The sequence below is a fragment of the Eschrichtius robustus genome, chromosome 5 (assembly GCF_028021215.1).
Source record: "Eschrichtius robustus isolate mEscRob2 chromosome 5, mEscRob2.pri, whole genome shotgun sequence".
Classification (NCBI taxonomy): Eukaryota; Metazoa; Chordata; class Mammalia; order Artiodactyla; family Eschrichtiidae; genus Eschrichtius; species Eschrichtius robustus.
This window is the reverse complement of record NC_090828.1, coordinates 7,158,378-7,177,131: the sequence shown is the minus strand read 5'-3', so window position 1 is coordinate 7,177,131 and position 18,754 is coordinate 7,158,378. Positions and strand designations below refer to the sequence as shown.

At 46.6% G+C, this 18,754-nt stretch overlaps 1 protein-coding gene and 1 non-coding gene across 2 annotated transcripts in view; one reads left to right on the top strand and one right to left on the bottom strand.

Annotated features, from left to right (window-relative positions):
• The window catches only part of INPP5D (inositol polyphosphate-5-phosphatase D), a 130,400-nt gene that overhangs the window by 19,653 nt on the left and 91,993 nt on the right, over window positions 1-18,754 (top strand). The window contains exon 2 of the mRNA XM_068543726.1: window positions 1,914-1,977. Within this exon, the coding sequence (XP_068399827.1) occupies window positions 1,914-1,977 (64 nt within the window). The remainder of the gene's footprint in view (window positions 1-1,913; window positions 1,978-18,754) is intronic.
• TRNAG-CCC (transfer RNA glycine (anticodon CCC)) lies at window positions 7,786-7,858 on the bottom strand. Its single transcript has one exon. It is a non-coding gene; the product is annotated as a tRNA-Gly (tRNA).

Below are 18,754 nucleotides of genomic sequence, written 5' to 3'. Positions count from 1 at the left end.
ACACTTTCATATCCGGTTAGCAGGAGACACAATGTGAGAACTTCATTGGAAGGCAATCAGCTCTGTGCTTTGTGACCACCTAGAGGGGTGGGATAGGGAGGGTGGGAGGGACGGAGATGCAAGAGGGAAGAGATATGGGAATATGTGTATATGTATAACTGATTCACTTTGTTATAAAGCAGAAACTAACACACCATTGTAAAGCAATTATACTCCAATAAAGATGTTAAAAAATATATATATATATATATATATATATATAAAGTGCCTGCGTCCTTCAGCCCAGCTGTTCTCCTTCTAGTGATTTATCCACAATCTCTAACAAATGTCAGCACGTGTAGTGTTCAGTGTGTTTCAGGCACTCTTCTAAATGCTTAATCTACACAACAGGTAGATGTTGTGTTATCATTCTCCCCTTTTTACTGGTGGGGAAACTAAAACTCTGGATTCACCAGTATACACAAGAGGTAGGAACAGAGATGTTCACTGCAGCATTATTTATAATAGTAAAAAGCCCCAAATAACTACCTGTCCATCATCGTGGTCTAAAATGAACAATGGCATGGCCACATGGTAGAACATGACTTAGGCAGATCGCTAATGTTTTTTTGGTGAAAAGCAGCAAATTTCAGAACAACGTATATAGTATGATGTTATTTGCATTTAAAAGATATGCATATATAAGTTTGTGTGTATGTTTAAACATTTTGGCATGATTTACAAGAAGGAGTGGGAACTCTAAGGAACTCACAGGAGCCGGGGAAGGAGACATTTATTTTTCATTTTATATCTTTCCGTGTGGTCTTAAATTTTTTAAACTAGTGTATAATTTTAAAATCTAGTTAAACAATAACATAAATGTTTAGGGCCGGGCACATAGGAGGGGTTAAATGAGTGAAACTTTTGTACTGAATCATCTCCTTGATCACAGAAACAACATGAGCATCTGTGAGCTGGAGTGTGGCCCCTGTCTGGGGGTACAGCAGGGGCAGGCAAGTTTTCAAGGTCTGTGAGAATCCCAAGTAGGGGAAATGGGGGCAGGGAGGTTATGGTGGGTGAGAGAACAGACCAGCCATTTCAACTGAGAGTGTAAGACCCAAGTAGCGTTCTCCCGAACTCCTTATGCCTGTGGGCTCAGCAGCCGAGCCAGTGGACCTCTGTGGCCATCTGCTACCACCAGGCTGTCTGTGGGCTCGGTCCCCCACCTGGACCACCCACCAATGGGCCCCTCTCCCAAGGTGGTCAGACTTGACAACTCCCACTTCCTCTCAAAGCTTTTAGGAGAATAAAAAGTAGCTCTTCTTCCTTCTCACATTGGAGACCTCTGGACCAGAGGAAGGTTGAGCTTTTGGAAAGAAAAGTGAATCCGAAATTCCTTGCACTTCTGCGTGAGAAGCAACCCTAAGGCTCACCCACCTGCTGCTGGGAAAATCTGGGTCTCTGAAGGGATGGGGGCTGGCCTTTGGGAGAATGAACCCATGGGGCAAAGTCTCCAGGAGATGCAGCCACAGGGGGTAGGGGAGCTCTGTCCAAAGCTGACTGAGCTTTGCCCTGGCCAGTGCCGCCCCTCTGTGGCAGTGCCCACCACCCATTTGGCATGTTCCCACCGTGCTCAGCCCCACTGGAGTCCCATTTCTTCTTGAAACACCCCTTCTGGCTCCATTCATTTGGCCAACATGACAGCCCAGAGGTTTAGGAAGCCCCTTAGAGATGGCGAACTCCTCTAAATCAGACCACACAGCTGTCAAGCGCCAACGTAAGTCACGTCCCAAAGATCCCACCCGCCTTTTCCTGAGGCTCCTTGAGTGCTGGGGGGGTGGGGAGTGGACAAGCAACCCTGACTTTGCCCAGGACTGCTTGATGTCCAGAAAAAGGAATGCATAGGTTCTAATTCAGCATTTGGTCTATTTCAGGTACCGGAATTGCGTTTACACTTACAGGATTCTGCCCAATGAAGATGATAAATTCACTGTTCAGGTAAGTCTTTTATAAACCTCGAAATCTGACCCTGACTGGAACCTATATTGGCAGAGAAGGAGTGAAAAAGAGGAAGAAGGGAAGAAAGCAGGTGCCCCAAGCCACCTAGACATGGGGGCTTGTCTTTCTCCTAGAAGAACCTGGGTGGCGTTGCTTAGCGGGTAGACTGTGACCCTGCAAAGGGACCTGCCCTGGGACATGATGGAGCAGGTATGGCAGACGTCATCTGTGTTCATGGGTGTGAAGGGGAAATAACGGAAAGAAGGATACTCAGAGACCAAGGACAAGTGACTGTGGCTTGTTGGTGGTTTTTTCAGTGCATTCAAATGCGTGACAGTAAGTGGGCCAGGAAAGAGAGAAGGGAGGGAACTTGGGGGAGAACAGATGGTATGAGGGGCTAGAAGACTGCCCTAAGGATTAGCATGAGATAATATCTTTCAATTTGTAGAGATCTGTTCCATCAAAGGCTGATGCTCATGGCATCTGATTTCACCATGTAAAGTCCAAACGTGTAAAGCTTGCGTTAAAGGTTAAAGAGTGAATTCCCTGGCAGCCCAGTAGTTAGGACTCGGCGCTTTCACTGCGGTGGCCCCAGGGTTCAATCCCTGGTCAGGGAACTAAGATCCCGCAAGCAGTGTAATGTGGCCAAAAAAGAAAGAAAATAAAAAGGTTAAAGAAAGCCATACTAGGCGTGCCAAGTCTGGGAAGACCACCTTCCATACAGTCTGCGTGACAAACACCACGGGTGTTGTGTGACCACAATGCATGACAACTGAGTGATGTGGAGGCCAGGGGAGCTATTTGTAATCTGGCTGCACCAAGAGAGCAGGGGGTGGGCAGAAAAAAGGGGGTGATGCTCTCAGTGTCCACGGTGGGAGCAGAGGAGTCACACCCAGCTCTTGGGCCCTTTGTGAGAGGCACCCACAGGCAGAGTGCCCCACCCACGTGCCAAGCAGAGCAGCCAGGATAGAGAAGGGTTGGGACACCATGTCATGGAGAAGCAGCGACAGAGTCTGTGGGGTTTAGTTGAAAAGAAAGTAGAAGTGGAAGGGGCGAGGTGGCGTGTAATCACTGATTCCGGAGGTGAAGGGAACGATGCATTTTGTGCAGAACTAGGATGCAGTGGTACAGACGGAGCTGGAATCAAGGGCAGGACAACAGGCAGGTCCCTGGGGCACAAGTTCACTGGAAATGTGTCAAGAGGGAGTTGTGTTGAGTAGAAAGTTTCTGGGAGACTATTTATGGGGATCAAAGAAATCATTTCAATGAGCCACTTGGGACAGAGACAGAGACCTCAGGGCCATGCGTGAGCCAACCCAGGTGATCACGACGCTGCCTTCTCAGAGGCTGGGGCTGTGCTGCGGGGCTTCCCTGGGGATGCAAGTTTGGGCTCAAGCAGAATTGCTTCACGCCCTAGAGGTCAGTCTGAGCGCTGCTTCTGGCTTCTTCGTCCTTCCTGTACATACGTGCATCTGCACTGGTATCTAAAGAACATCCATTTGAATGTTTTTGGATCGTCTAGGATGCCCCCATGTCTCAGCCTCGGCACCAGGGACAAATGTTGGTACCTTAATATGGGACGGTTCTTTCAAGACTTGGCAACCACTCATCAGTGGGATGGCTGCCTCCCCTATGGGCTCCTCACCTGTCAGGGATGAGGCCGCCTGAAGGGAGGCCTGCCTGGGGCAGGCAGTGGGGCTCAATGGCCTCGAATATTTTCCAAGTCTAGGACTGCATGAACTTTCCCACAAAGGTTGGCGTCCTTGGTAGGTGGTTTGCTGAAAGGAGTCTAAACTCTCTTAAGTTAAAAGTTAGTTGGTGCTTTTGATCTTTTTTCCCCTTGTGGTTTTCTTCTATTCCTTCAAAGGGAAGAAGACTTTAAGTATGACTAGGCCTTAAGCTGGAAAAGACATGACTTTGTGGCTTCTATAGAGTTTGTACTCACGGCTTGTGTACGTCTAGACTGCGTCTAGGTCTATTCCCTCTGGCCTGTACCTCTTGCTGCTGTGGCATCGCACGTTCCTGGGAACGGCTGCCAGTTCTGCAGCAGCTGGGGCCTCATCAGGCTTTGGGGGTTGAAAAGAACAGAGACTTGCTTTGGCTGACTTATGCAAGGGGGGTGGGCGGCCCTGGTGGAGATGCTCGGCGCAATGAAGGAGAAGGCTGGGGCCTGGGACCAGAAGGGTTGGGGCCCCTGCAGCCCAGGTGCTACCTGCCACGACGCAGCCCTTCTCAGTGGGTCTGCCCTTCCCCACCAACAGGCTCACTCCTGAGTTGCCAGTCCCAAGAGGGAATACGGTTGGCTCGGCCCCGTCAACCACTTACTCTGCAGGGGCCCTTTCAGGTCTGTGTATGAATCAGCTGTCTTGGAGCAGGGGCTCGCCCACGGCTCAGAGAAGGGGGTAGAGTTGTGGGGACAGAGCATGGTTACCTGAGGCCCACGCTCAGCCAGGGTGATGGGCAGGCAGGTTTCATAGAAGAGCTGGCACCCTGCTGGACGGGTCTGCCCCCGACCCCGGCACTGGGCCTGGGACCACCTTGGTGGCCAGCACCAGGTAACCAGGGGGCAGGGAGCTGGGGGACCTAGGCAGTTTTCACTCCTAAGGATACGCCTTCCTATAAAAATACAACGCCTGACAAGATGATCAGAGTAGCTGTGCATCAAGGAGCAGGTTAAAGCACGCGCACTATTAGGCCAAGTCTCGGGGTTGTCGAGCTTCAGCAGTTACCAGTCGGGGTTTATTTTAAATCCAGTTCCTCTTTTCATGTTGAGGCAAAACCTCATACTCTTTTCTGAGCTTAGCCACAGTTTCTAAATAACTCACTCCTTACACCTGAATCTGTTTGGTGCTACCAGAATAGGAGGCTCCCCAAATAAGAATCTGGCCTGAAACGTTGCCAAGTGAAGCGGCAAAAGCTTTCATCTTATTCTAATTACCTTAGCTCTTCTCACTGGGGCCTCTGGCTTTTTGACAAAACCAAAGAGCCACTCGGTCTTCGTTCCTTGCAGAGCGACCTCATGAAGTCGGCCGCAGGTTGTGGCCCGTGACAGTCCACGTGGCTCAGGAAGAGGAGTGATCCTGATGCTTGGTGACTTCGTTCTCACTCCACGTTTCTCAGACTTACAAAAAATCAGAGATGGGAGGGAAGCGTGTAAGCTGCAACTTCATTCAACCCCCGTGCTTTAAGCCTGGACGTGGCTGAACCCTGCAGAAGTGAGGCCTCAGGCCCAGTCTCCAGACCTGCCCAGCTAAGCCGTCCTTCTTGGACCCCAGAAAGTGTGTCCAAACCCAGCTGGGTGTTGAATCCCTTAGAGAAGGACAGACTCTGCCCCAGGAGGACAGGGAGACAGGGAGAGGTAGCCTCTCAAAGGGAGAGCCCTCTTTTCCTGCCACCGTTGTAAATCTTGATACCATCTGATCACACGTAACATTTGGCCTTTGGGGTAAATCAGTGAGGCGCCTGGAACTCAAGCAGACCGCCCTGTTCCCAGCTGGTTCAAGTCAAGATTGTGCCAGCCATGCGGCCTTGGGCGAGAGTGTGACTCCACTGGAAAGTGGGAATCACACACACGCCTCCCAAGGTGCGTGTAAAATCCCAAGCCCCGGGGAGTGGCTGGCATCGGGGAGCTGCCGGCATGGCCATTACCGTCTTTATTTGCTGTGAGAGGGAACAGACCTCCAACAAGACGATGGCATCTGTGAACCAGCATAAGTCAGTTCTACCTCGTGCTCCGGTGAGGGAGGAGGGAAGAACGGCGGGAAATGGGATGGAAAGAGAAGGAGAAAGACAATGAAGAGAGAGGATAGAAGGAAGGAACGAATGAAAGAGGGAAAAAGAAAGAAGGAAAGAGAAAGCTAAGAGGGAGGAAGAAAAAGTGAAGGAAGAACGAGGGAGGGGTAGAGGTGAGCGGGGGGGGGGGCAGTTCTGACAGAAGAAAAGATGGAAACAGGCGTGGGGCCCAGAGGCAGCAGAGAAGGGGAGGGGAAGGGATACAGGCAGTGTTCTAGAAGGTTCTAGGCAGTGACTAGGGGTGGCAGGAAGGGGGCAGGTTTAGTGGCAATCAGGCTCCCTCAGCTCTGCTTCTTGGGCTGTGGATTTCCCCAGTTTCCTCAGCAGCCCGTGGATTTGTTAAGTAGCTGTTCAACAGCCACCCTTGACCCTGAGAATCTTCCAGACTGGAGGCTGAGCTGCCGGTGCTGGGGGTGGGCAGGGCTCTAAGCGCCGCCCTGCGAGGCCAGAGGAAGGCGGGTGCGCCCAGCCCCTCAGCCTTGAGTTTCCCGCACCGAGACTGTGGGCTTCTCATAAGGCCCAGACTCCCTCCCCGCCGTGGACCAGGAAGTGGCCCTCCCTGGAATGAACTGCAAGGCTCCCACTGCCTTTTGCGATGACCCTCCTCCCTGGGACATCAAGGCCAAGCTCAAGGCAGGACGTGCAGTCCTGATGGGCCAGCTTGAGCAGAAGTGAGGGGAGGGCCGAGGGCTATCACGTAAACGGCCCGACGCCACAGTCCAAGTGGATGGGGCCCTTTGGCTCCATTCCTACGACCCTTCAACACTTGCTGTTTTTCTCACATCCTTCCTACCAAGAAGAATACAGCAGAAAATAAAAACTGCCCCTGGCCCGCCATCACAGCGATATATTCACTGCAAACTCCCTGTCTTTTCTCAGCGTTGAGATTCTACGCAGGATATTGACTGTTGAAATTAAGACCGGAACACACACAGGTTTTAAGGCAAGTTTAGGTGAAGGGGGAATTTGAAACCATGAGCCTCATAGACTCTCGGTCTCCTTTCCCCATTTAGAAGAAAACCCCGGTGCTCTGAGCTGTTCGGGTGAGAGACTCATGACTCAGTTCCTGCTCCCTGACAGTGTCTGTCACGTTGCTCTGGGCAGTGTGGCTTTTGGAGAGAGAAAACAAAACAACTTTCTAAAAGCCGTTCCGTCACAAGTGTCCAGGAGGGTTGACGGTTGAGCCATTGTTATTACGCTCAGGAAGAGGGTGGCAGCTGTTATTGTTCTGAGTGGTCACCAAGTGAAGTAAAGATTCCGTCTGAGCCGCCGGGTGAAGGATGTGGCTCGAGAACACACTTCCTGACATTGCACGAGAGGGAGCAGGAGAGGCACAGGCGACAGAAGCCACACATGGCCGGGCCGCCTCGCAGGACTCTGCGGCCATGCTGAGGGCAGGGGGCCCGGCAGGCTCCCCAGCGGCCAAGCAGTCCCTTTAGGCCATCGCTGCCACATTCTAGAAGCGTGCATTTTAATGTAATTTCGTCTCATTTCATTTTAGTTTAGCCTGCTGCAGAACAAGGACAGGTCTGTTTTCCAAGCTTCTGAATATCTCAAAACATTTTCCAGTTGCTTTCAGATTGAAAAGGAAATTTGATGGAGATGAAATTCTTGGGGACCGAATTTCCCCTCCAAATTCTATAGAGGTGGTGTTCTACTGCCTTCAGAAATTTACGAGTTACAAATAGCCCCAGATACAAAATCCAAGGTCAAGCTGGTACCAGTCCCGTTATAAGGAACCAGGTTTTTTTCTTTCTTTGCGTTGAAGCTGGTGGGGATTCTTTACCACCCTTGTCGTTTTCCATTCATCAATAGTTCTGGGAATGTGTTCAGCCTGTTCGCTTTGCAAACCTGGGTCTTTCTTTGGCTCAGAAGACTTTTCTTCTGTTTGGTCTTTGAGTAAGTTTTGTGGGGTTTTTTGTTTTGTTTTGTTTTAATTTATTTATTTATTTATTTGGCTGTGCCGGGTCTTAGCTGTGGCATGCGAGATCTTTAGTTGTGGTATGCGGGACGTAGTTCCCTGACCAGGGATTGAACCTGGGCCCCCTGCATTGGGAGCACAGAGTCTTAACCACTGGACCACCAGGGAAGTCCCTTGAGTAAGTTTTTATTCCAGCTCTTCTGGTTTCTATTTGCCCTCTCTACCTCCAAATGACTGTCTTTACTCTCTCCCCCTCCCCGCTGGCCATCTTGTCCCTGCTTCTCATGCTCCAAGCCTTCTAGCTCACCTTGCCACAGGACATGGGACCATTTCCTCTTTGTTGCCCAAAGCAGAGCCCACATGGGGACCAACACTAGCTGGGGTTGGTGGGTTTAGGTACAGGGATAATGTAATATAACGTAATTGATAGGAGTAGGATGCAATAGTAACCAATGAGACATGAAGGGAAGTGTTCCACGGGGCTTCTGGTAAAGGTTTTTTTGTCTTAGAAGGAGACACAAGGATGAAATGGTCCCTTTTCTACCTTTGGAAGCTGTCGTAGGATGTGATAGCTGGGGCTGCTGCTGCCATCTTGCAACCAAGAGGGGAAGTAGCTGGAAAGTGAGGCCAATATGCAGAGGACAGAGCAGAAAGATGAAATGAACCTGGGTCCTCAATGATGCCACTGAATTAACCAAGCAGAATTAACCAGCCTGGTCATTGCCTGGCCTCTAGACTTCCTGTTTGTGAGATAATTAATTCCTTTTTGTTCAAGTAGTTGAATTGGGGTTCTCTGTTACCTGCAGCAAAAAGTACCTTAATATGCAAACATTTGGCCTATCCTAGGGGAATTTCAAAAGAGAAAAAGAAAAATTTTAACTGAACATCAAGTTTCACTGCACCAGAAGCTCATAATCCACGGTCTGACACTCATATCCCCGACTCTCCCCTCTCTTCAGCCGTGGCCTGCGCCGTGTTGTCAGGACCACTCCAGTGCCGCTCAGACACTTGCAATGACTTGTCTCCATGCCCCACATCCTAGGGGTCGATATCCCTTTCTCCAGCTCTAACCAGAAAAAACATAAAAACCAATCAATATTTTAGCAACTACTTGCTTCTTGCAGAATGGTTTAGCGTCTTCTCTCAACTTCGCTCTCAAGATCAGGTTCTGGGTCTAACCTTAGTACATGTAAGAGGCTACTTAAAGCTACCCAACAGAAGAGAGTCTTTCCTCTAAGAAAATAATCCCAGGAATAAAGACACAGACGTAGAGAATGGACTTGAGGACACAGGGAGGGGGAAGGGTAAGCTGGGACGAAGTGAGAGAGAGGCATGGACTTATATATACTACCAAATGTAAAATAGATAGCTAGTGGGAAGCAGCTGCATAGCACAGGGAGATCAGCTCGGTGCTTTGTGACCACCTAGAGAGAGGGGTGGGATAGGGAGAGTCGGAGGGAGACGCAAGAGGGAGGATATATGGGGATATATGTATATGTATAGCTGATTCACTTTGTTATAAAGCAGAAACTAACCATTGTAAAGCAATTATACTCCAATAAAGATGTTAAAAAAAAGAAAGGAGAAGAAAAGAAAATAATCCCTAATTACTCCATAAAAATATCTACCTGCTTCCTGCCGCCCACCTACGGCTCCCGAACCCCTTACCTTCCTTTATCTTCTTCACGGCACTTGTAAGTACCTGACTTTATATACTTATTAATTGATTTTTGTATTGCCAGTCTTAGAACTGTTCCTTAAAACTGTTCCTGGCATATAGTGGGCACTCAGTAGATATTTACTGAATGAATTAATTCTGCTGCCACCCTTAAGAATGTAGAACGACTATGTGTTTCACTTAAAATTAGGACTTGATTTGCCCTTGCTGCTGTTACCATTCTTAACTGGGTCCACACTATCCACCATATCTACTGACTTGGCACTTGTTTTTCATTCCTTATCAATTGCCTCTGCATCCTGGGCAGGTTCTCTGTTCCACAGTCTTCATTTTGCTGTCACTCCCTCCAAGGTGGATTTTAATGTCACCACGGAGTTTTCCATGTTGGTGCAAGCCTGCATTATTGGCTGAGCTCCCTCTTTAACTGGTGCTGTTGTCTGTTCATCTTTCCCATTTTCTTCTTGTGGGTTTTCACTTCTGGGTCAGGAAAGCCTTGCTTTTTCACATCCATGTGAGGAAGTCAGATGCTTCCCAGGATGTTTTACGAGTTCCTGCAGCAGAGGATTGAGAGAAGCCTTCCTCTGGGTCTTATTCTCTCCAGCCCCCATTTCCTCATCTGAAATATGGAGATAACGACATTACTTATGTAGGGAGATTTCCAGGACCAGAGGTGGTTTATGTGAAGCACGCAGTGCCAGACACATGTGTAACCCAGTGAGTGATGGTTTTACGATAACCAGGAAGTGGGGAGAGAGGCACGGAGGCCAGTCAGCTAAGCAACACCCAGGCAAAGCTACGCAGGCAGAAGCCCAGGCCTGCTGACTGAGGACGCCAGGCTCAGGGGAGGGAGAAAGTGCTGAGACTTGGGGACACAAAAGATTCATGTGTCCTGAGACTGGTACATGGTAGTCTAGGAGGACTTGGAAAGAAGAATGAGTGGCCAGGAGTCCTGACTGGCCCCAGATCACGGCCCAGGAGTGGGGAGGGGATGGAGGTGCCAAGCTCAGGCTCCTCTGTCCTCTTTGTATGAGGACCCACTTGAGTCCTGTGTCTGCTCTTTGGGCCAGTTGAAGAACTGGGGAAGACAGATGCAGGAGCTCAGGGCAGGGCCTGGTCCCTGGGGTCCCTCTGGGCAGCAGTGAGAGAGAACTTGAGGATACCCAGAGGGCCTATAACTGACCCTCCCCGGGGCTTACCTTATCTCTTTTCACCATTGTCCCCATTTATTGAGCCCTTCTTAGGAGCCAGGCACTTAATATACATTCTTTAATCCTGGGAGGGAGGTATTCTTAACATTATTCCCATTTTAAACACAAGGAAACTAAGGCTCAGGTGGGATAACACTGTTTGCTCGGTTCATACAACTGGTCAGTGACAGAATAGGGATATCACTTGACCCGCCATGCTGTGGCTTAAGGGCAAGACCACCCTCCCCTCCTTGGCTTGGCTGTTAGTCATGGAGGAGTCCAATGGGGCCTCCTGGCTGGAAGGTGAGTGCCAGATTAAATCTGATGCTGCCGCCATGTTCGGCTACTGGCCTTTGCTTTCCCAACCACTGAAGGTTGGCCCCAGCTGTGGAACCAGCTGTGAGTTGTATAGCATTTGAGACATTCACGGTCTTGAATGAGGCTCAAGATGACCGTCCTGTTAAGTTCAGTGCAGGCGGTGTTACAGCGGTACCTCCTGACCATGTTCCAGGATGACTTAGCTGAGACGCCCCCCATCCGTTTATTCGTCCTCACTCATTCAGCACGTATTAGTTGGGCACAGTCCCTGCCCTCACGGGACATTCAGTTTAGAGACCGATGGCAAGCAATTAGCAAGATGATCCCCTGAACTCCAGATTCTACAGCTTGAAGTAGAGGTGTTTTAGGAATCTTCTACAGCAAAAAGAGCTCCCCTTCAATAGGAGGAAATGAACGTCCCAGCCAATCCCTCCAAAAAATCATCACCCTCTGTTCTATGCTCCCAAGCACTTCCCCTCTTCCCACTACCAAGCCCTTGCCATGTGGGGTGGTGGTCAGCCCTGTCTGTCTACCCCAGTGAACTGTGGGTGCCTCGGGAACAAGGTGAGGGTCTCGTTTGCCTCTGTGTCTGCCCTAGAGCCCAGCCCAGGGCAGTCTTCATGACCACTCATTAACTGAAAGGCCCAACTGGACTTGGCTTGAAAGCAGTGCTCTAATTTACCTCTCAGTACTCAAGAGACCTTTTGAGGTGAACCTTAACACCCCATGTTTTTAGCAGAGATGTACCCCATTTTGAGCAGCCCCAAGATAGAGCAATCCAAATTTCTCCCCCCAACCCCGATATTGAATTAATTAGTAGGTCATCAGTTAGTCATTTTTTACAAAGAGATTTGCCATAAGAGATTTAAGTAGGGAGTTCCCAAAGTCCCTTCACTTCAGCTGCTCCTGACTGTCCAAGTCAAAAAACTCCAGGAGGCTGACAGCCATCAGAGTGGCTGTCTGTCTCTCCACCGTATTTATGCTCCCTCATGACTTGGGGGGAAAGTTCTAAAGTCTTGAAGAAATGTGTTTTCCAAAATCCAGTGTCTCTGGCAAATGTACACTCTTAAGACCCAAAGAAGAGGTCCTAACACCTCATACTGGGACAAGGAGAGGACACAGTGCCAGGCTTTAAAGAGGGAAACCAGACATTCAAACAAGTAGATTTAAAGGTTACTCAGAAGTCTGCAAGAAAGACATTGGCTGCTCGGGAAACCCGACAATAGAATGGCTCTCTCTTCCTGGGAAGGCATTGAGGGGATAGTTAATCCTGCCAATGCCAAGCTCCTCCCTGCCCCAGGGTATTTGCACTTGCCCTGGCCTCTACCTAGGACTCTGTCCCCCCATATCACCACATAGCTGACTGCCCTGATGTTATTCCCAGGTCTCCCCATCTAAAGTTATGCCCTGCCCCCATGGTCATTCTCCATTATACTCCTGTTTTATTTTTCTATATAGCCCTTATCATTGTCTGCAGTGGTATTGGTTTCCTATTGCCGCTGTAACAAATTACTACAAGTGTAGTGGTTTAAAAACAGCACAGATGTATTATCTTAGAATTCTGGGGATTGGAAGTCTGAAGTGGGTCTCACTGGGCTAAAGTCAAGGAGTTACCAGGGCTGTGATCCTTGGGTCCTAGCCCGTTTCTCCATCTTCAAAGCCAGAGATGGCCGGTCAGGCTTTGTCACAACGCCACCTCTCTGGGTATGACTTACCAACCTCCCTCTTTCCTTTATGAGGACCCTTGGGATTCGATTGGGTCCACCTAAATAATTCAAGATAATCTTCCTATCTCAAGGTCAGTACATTAGCAACCCTAATTCCCTCTGCATCTTAATTCCCCCACACCCCATAACAAAACACCTTCACAGGTTCCAGGGATCGGGAAGTGGGTGTCTTTGAGGGGCTGTTGTTCTGGCCACCATGACGACTGTCTTTGTGATTTATTGGCCCACTCGTTTGTCGTCTGTCTCCACCATGAGGATGGAAGACCCAGGGGAGCTAAGACTTCATCCGTCTTGCTCACCCCTGTGTCTGCAGCTCCTAGGAGAGCAGCTGGCACAGAGTAGGTGCTCGATTAGTATTTGCTAAACGTTTGAATGAGGTGTAAGTTTATAATATGAGCAGGGAGGAATGGCTTTCATTTCTTCACCTGTAAAAGGAGGGGAGTGGACTAGAGACCTCCAAATGCCTGCATGCTCTAGAATTCTATGATTCCTTCTATAGCAGTGACATCAGCGGAGAGGAGAGGGGAGTGATAGGGGGCAGCCGTTTCATAATCTGCTCTGCGGCGGGGGCGCGGTGGGTGCAGCAGGACGGGTCTGGGATGAGGTAAAGGCAGCGGGGGAGCTTGGGGGCGGGCTGCATGTTCATCAGGAGATGTTCCAGGCTTCGTCTGCCCCGAGGCTGCTCTTCTGCAAGCTGACTCCCAGGCTAAGGACACAGAGCTTGTCTGCCAGCTGTCATTTCTGTCTCCCTCAGAGCACCTTGAGAGTTTCACAAAAAGAAAAGAAAAGCAAGCTGGAAAGAAGAGCCTCTCAGGGATATGTAATTAAGGCTAAAAATATCCCTCCTAAGCTCCCAGCAATGAGAAAATGGAGAATGCTCCTGTTCCCAGGACCACTGGGACCATGAAGCCTTTTGAAAGATAATGATTAGTCCGGGCTTTTAGTATCGATGAGCTTGTACAAGTATAAATACTTGCTCTATCCAAGCAGTGCCAAGAGATGTGTGGTTCAATTCTTTCGGGGAGGAGTTTAAACTGGGCAGCCTCTTTAAACCTAAAAAGGTCCCCTTTCAAGCTAAACAGGACCTTTGCTGGGGGTGAGAGAAAAGGGGAAATGGAAACAGTGAACAAGAAGAGCTTCCTTCATTGCATGTGTCAGAGGGAAATGGCTATTTTAAAGGCAAATTTTGCATACTGGAGGTGGAGGAGGACTTCGAAACTCCCCTTCTTTCCCCATCTCCCACCCCCTCCTCAACCTTGAGATGGACTGAGTGAAATCACAGAGCCCCAGGCCTGTGACAGTCTCTGGCCCCCAGATGGCCAGGGCCACCTCCCCCAGCACTCCCCATCCCAACCCCACACCCAGCTCTCTGCACCCCTCAGCCCCGCCCCATGCTTGGCACCTAAAAGGGTTTATTCCTGCTGGCATGAGCGAACAAATTTGGACCCCATGATGAAAATGGGTACACAGGAAGAAGCAGAAAGATAAATCAAGTAGCGTGTCCTGAGAGAAATGCAGAAATAAGCAGATTTCCAATCTGAGTGCAGCACGAGGTCCTGTGGTTTACACAGCCCGGCTTGGACCACAAAATTACTCTCTGAGTTAAGTCTTCTTTTTTCTGTATTAAGAAGGAAGGATTCCTGCAGATCAGTATTTGTTGTCTCTGCTTTTTCTCTTAGGAAAGTAGCAAGTAAGGGTGAGGAAGTTCAAATTGAAAATACAAAACAGAAATAAAATCCCCTGACCTTGAAACATGCCTTGCTTCTTGGGAAACTGTCACTGTATTATGTGTTTCACTAAAATTTAACTTTCGAAACTGTGATATATCTGGTATCTTAAAAATAGTCTTAAGGACCTTATGTTAAGCACTTTGAGTACTCACTCAGGCTATCTTTAAATGTCAACAGTCCTACAGTATTTGGGGGAGAAAAGATTTGCAAAAATTTGGCAATAACAGTATCATGCCTGGTCAGCTAGAGTGAACAGTGCACAATTTTAAGTGTGCTGTGATTCCCTGTGAAAGTGAAGGTAGTCAAAAGGTACAAATTTCCAGTTATAAGGCAAAATAAGTCCTGAGGATGTAATGTACAGCCTGGCAACTATGGTTAATAACACTGTATTGTATATTTGAAAGTCGCTAAGAGAGTAGATCTTAGAAGTTCTCATCATAAGAAAATAAACTGTAACTATGTGCAGTGATAGATGTTAACCAGACGTATTGTGGTAATCATTTTGCAATATGTACATCAAATCGTGTACACCTGAGGCTAACATAATGTTGTATGTCAACTATATCTCAATTTTTTTTAATGTAAAGAAAAGTTATTGGGAATCTTGCCTAAGAACAGATAGTGATAGTAATAATAATAATAATAATAATAATAATAGCATCGTTGCTTGGAGTCCTTATGCATCCGGAATTCCTTCCTACTGTCAGTCTCATGGCGGCTTCAGGCCATACATCCTTTGGCTGATGAGTGTGGTCTCACTACTGCCTCCTGGTGACCCTCTCCTGCCTCCGACCCTCTTATCCCTGTGCCGTTCCCAGGGGTCTGAGAAACAGACATTTGTCCCCCACCTGGTAGAGCCCAGGAGATTCTCTAGAGCTGGGCAATGCAGCCGCCACTGGCCGCATGTGGCAGTCATGCACATGAAATGTGGTTAGTCCAGACTCAGATGGGCAAAGTGTAAAATACACCCCAGATTTCAAAGGCCTTTTTTTAAAAAAAGAAAAAAATGTAATATATCTCATAACTTGTTATTTATTGCCCATTGAAATCCTAATATTTGGGATGTATTGGGTTAAATAAAACCTAATCATCAAATTAGTTTCACCTGATTTTTTTAAAAATTCTTTTTAATGTGGCTACTAGAAAATTTGAAATCCCATGTAAGGCTCACATTTTATTTCTATTGGACAGCATTGCTCTGGAGCCTTGCTACTCAAAGTGTGGTCCACAGACCAACATCTGCATCATCCTAGAGCATGTTAGAAATGCAGAGAATCAGGCCCAGACCTACTGGTTCAGAATCCGCATTTAAACAAGATCCTCAAGTGATTCCTGTAGATAGATGTTAAATTCTGAACACCATGCGGAGGTGGGGGAAATGGCAGTAAGAGTCACACGGGATGGGCAGGAATGCACCTCGGGGCTAACGCCCTGGAGGGCAAATTGTCAATATCCATGAACATCTGTGGCACCTGGTCCCCATGAGGAATGACACCCCCCCGCAGGAATGTGTCCAACAGGTCACATGGGCAAAGATACATGTACAAGGACATTCACTGCAACCTCACTTCAAAATGGGGACCAAGAAGAATCAGCAAGCCAGGTAAATGTGATGAGTCGGGAACGGTTACATGAAGTATAATCTGACCAGTTGTTTAAAAAGTGAGGGTAGAGCTGTGTGTAATAGGTTGGAAATATCTCCAAAATTTAAAAGAAGAAGGTGCCGGATGATATTAACGTATGGGAGTTTTGGGTTTTGTTTGCTGAGGGATAGAATGTATGCACGGTATCACACATATATCAGAGTTGACAGGAAAGATATCTGAGAAACTGTTAACAGTTGGGCAAGACTAGGAGTTACCATTGTGGGTTACCAATGGCAGGAGGGCTTCTACTTTTCAATTTATACCTTTAGTACTGTTTTAATTCTTTTTAACCATGGCCAAGATATAACTTTTATAATAATACTTTATAAAAATTTTCACTTCTTGTCTTTATTTAAAATTTTTCTATTACAGGAAACAGGATTATCTCAGAAAATTTGGGGGTAATGTTGCTGTCACATGGGGTCCCAAATAGGAGTACCAGCAGAGAAAATTGGGGGAAAAAAGTTTGAGATCAGACTGATACAGAGGGCTTGAGCACTGGGCTGGGAGTTTGGAGTCTGTTCTGTAGATGGCAGGGTGCCCTGGGAGGGTGGTGGTTGTTCGTTTTTGTTGTTTTTTGTACAAATTGAGGTGAAATTCACATAACACAAAATTAACTATTTTAACGTGAACAATTCTGTGGCACTCAGTACATTCACAATGTTTTGCAAAAAAAAAATTTTTTTAATTACCTTTTATTCCCTACACCCCTCTGGGAAAAGCATATGTGTTGAATTTAAACCACCCAAGGCAAAAACTGGGTGGTGGGGTAATTTTTTGGTTTTTTGAAAAATTTGTTGTCATTATTACGTAAAGCTCTGCTAGTGGTGGCCATGCTGTGTGAGCAGGGACAAAGCCCCCAAGGTAGGGCCCCCAAAGCCCCCTGCTTGTTCTCAGGTGGAAACTCTTCTGGGTCACCAGGTCAGGGGCAAGTGGAGAGACCCCAGCGTCAAGACCCTTGTCCGGGGATGGCAGGTCTGCTTACAACAGATGCTACTGTTTTCTTTCTCTCTTTCTTTCTTATTCTTTTTCTTTTTTCTTTTTTTTTTTCTTTTTGCTTTCTTTTTCAACCCAAGGGAAACATGAATATATTTTTTAAAAGCATTCAAACAAAACAGAAGCACAGAGAGTAGAAAGTGAAAGTCTGCCTTCACCATCCCCACCCGCCTCTCTCCTCTGCAAGGGGAACCACTGCCAGATGTGGCATTTGCCATTTTGGGTGCATTTACATAGACATGTGAGCCTGTACAAATATATAGGTTTTGTTTTTTTTTTAATAAATGGGATCATGTTTTCATATTGTTCTGCAATTCGCTTTCTTCCCTTAGCAATGTATCTTTGAGATCTAGCCAAGTTAGTCAATATACATTTGAGTTAGTGCTTTTCAACTGCTATGCAATATAGTTCATCCTCCTACTCGTAGACAATGTCCTTTTTTTTTTTGGTTATTACTACAAAAAACAATACTGCAATAAGCAGTAGGTTGGTCTGTGCTGTGCACATGTACAAGCTCTCTTCAGGATGAGATATTACTAGGTTGAGGGAATGCATGTTTTTATTGTATTGATAGATACAGCCAAAGCACCTTGCAAATGCCTCTTCCAATGAGCCATCTCCCACCTGATGCCACTTTGCACCCAGCATGTCCCCACGTCTTCTCTAATACTGGACATTACCAGTGTCTGTTGTTTTCATCAAACGGTGGATAAAATACGCAATCTCAATATTTTATTTTGCATTTTCTTCTTTAGAAATGAGGATAAGATTATTTTCATATAGGCATTGGCTATTTGTATTTCTTTTCCTGTGAACTGGCTATTTATATTTTTTGTCAGTTTTTTCCTTTTTAAAAATCTTTCTGATTATAAAAAGCTCTTCATATGCTTTGTATATTAATTTTGTGTTAGTTCTAATGTAAATATTTTCTCCCAACCTGTCATTTTTTTAAAACTTTATGGTTCGTTTGTCACGTGGAAGTTTACAACTTTTTGTAGTCAAATGTTTTCATTTATGGATTCTGGGTTTTGTGAATCACTTATCTCAATATTACTTATCCAGGGAAAATATTATTTTCTCCTAACACTTTTATAGTAAGCTTTTATGTTTAGCTCTTTGTTTTTGCATTTGGTACAAAATAGAGAATATAACCCCATCCTCTGAATGGATAGCCACACCATATATTAAACAATCCATCCTTTTTCCATTGATTCACAGTGCCATCTTATCACATGCTAAATTCATGTAGTCCTAATGTAGGGAATCTTCCTTCTGTTCCTCTGACTGGAGGAATCTATTCTTGCCCCTGTTCCATCATGTTTTTGTTGTTGTGGCTTTATTGTGTGTATCCGGTAGCCTGAGTTCTATTTATTGTTCCTCTCTTTATTCTTTGATGGTTTCCATGCATTTTCTTTTCCAGGTGAGTTTTACAATCAGCTTGTTAAGTGCCCTAAAAAAATCCAGTTGGAATTTTTATATAATTACATTGAATTCATAGATTAATTAGAAGATAGCTCATATCCTTATACAGTCGTGTCCTATTCGAGAACATGGCATCTCTTTCCATTTATTCAGATTTTCTTTTTTATCTCTCATGTGCTGTCTTTTATATTTTCTCCATATAGTTCTTATGTCTTCATTGTTACTGGGTGTGATGTAGTTTTAGTTACCTTGGCAAACAGAACCTTTTTTTTTTTTTTTAAAGGGTGTTGGATTTTTTTTTTAATTTTATTTTTATTTTATTTTATTTATTTATTTATGGCTGTGTTGGGTCTTCGTTTC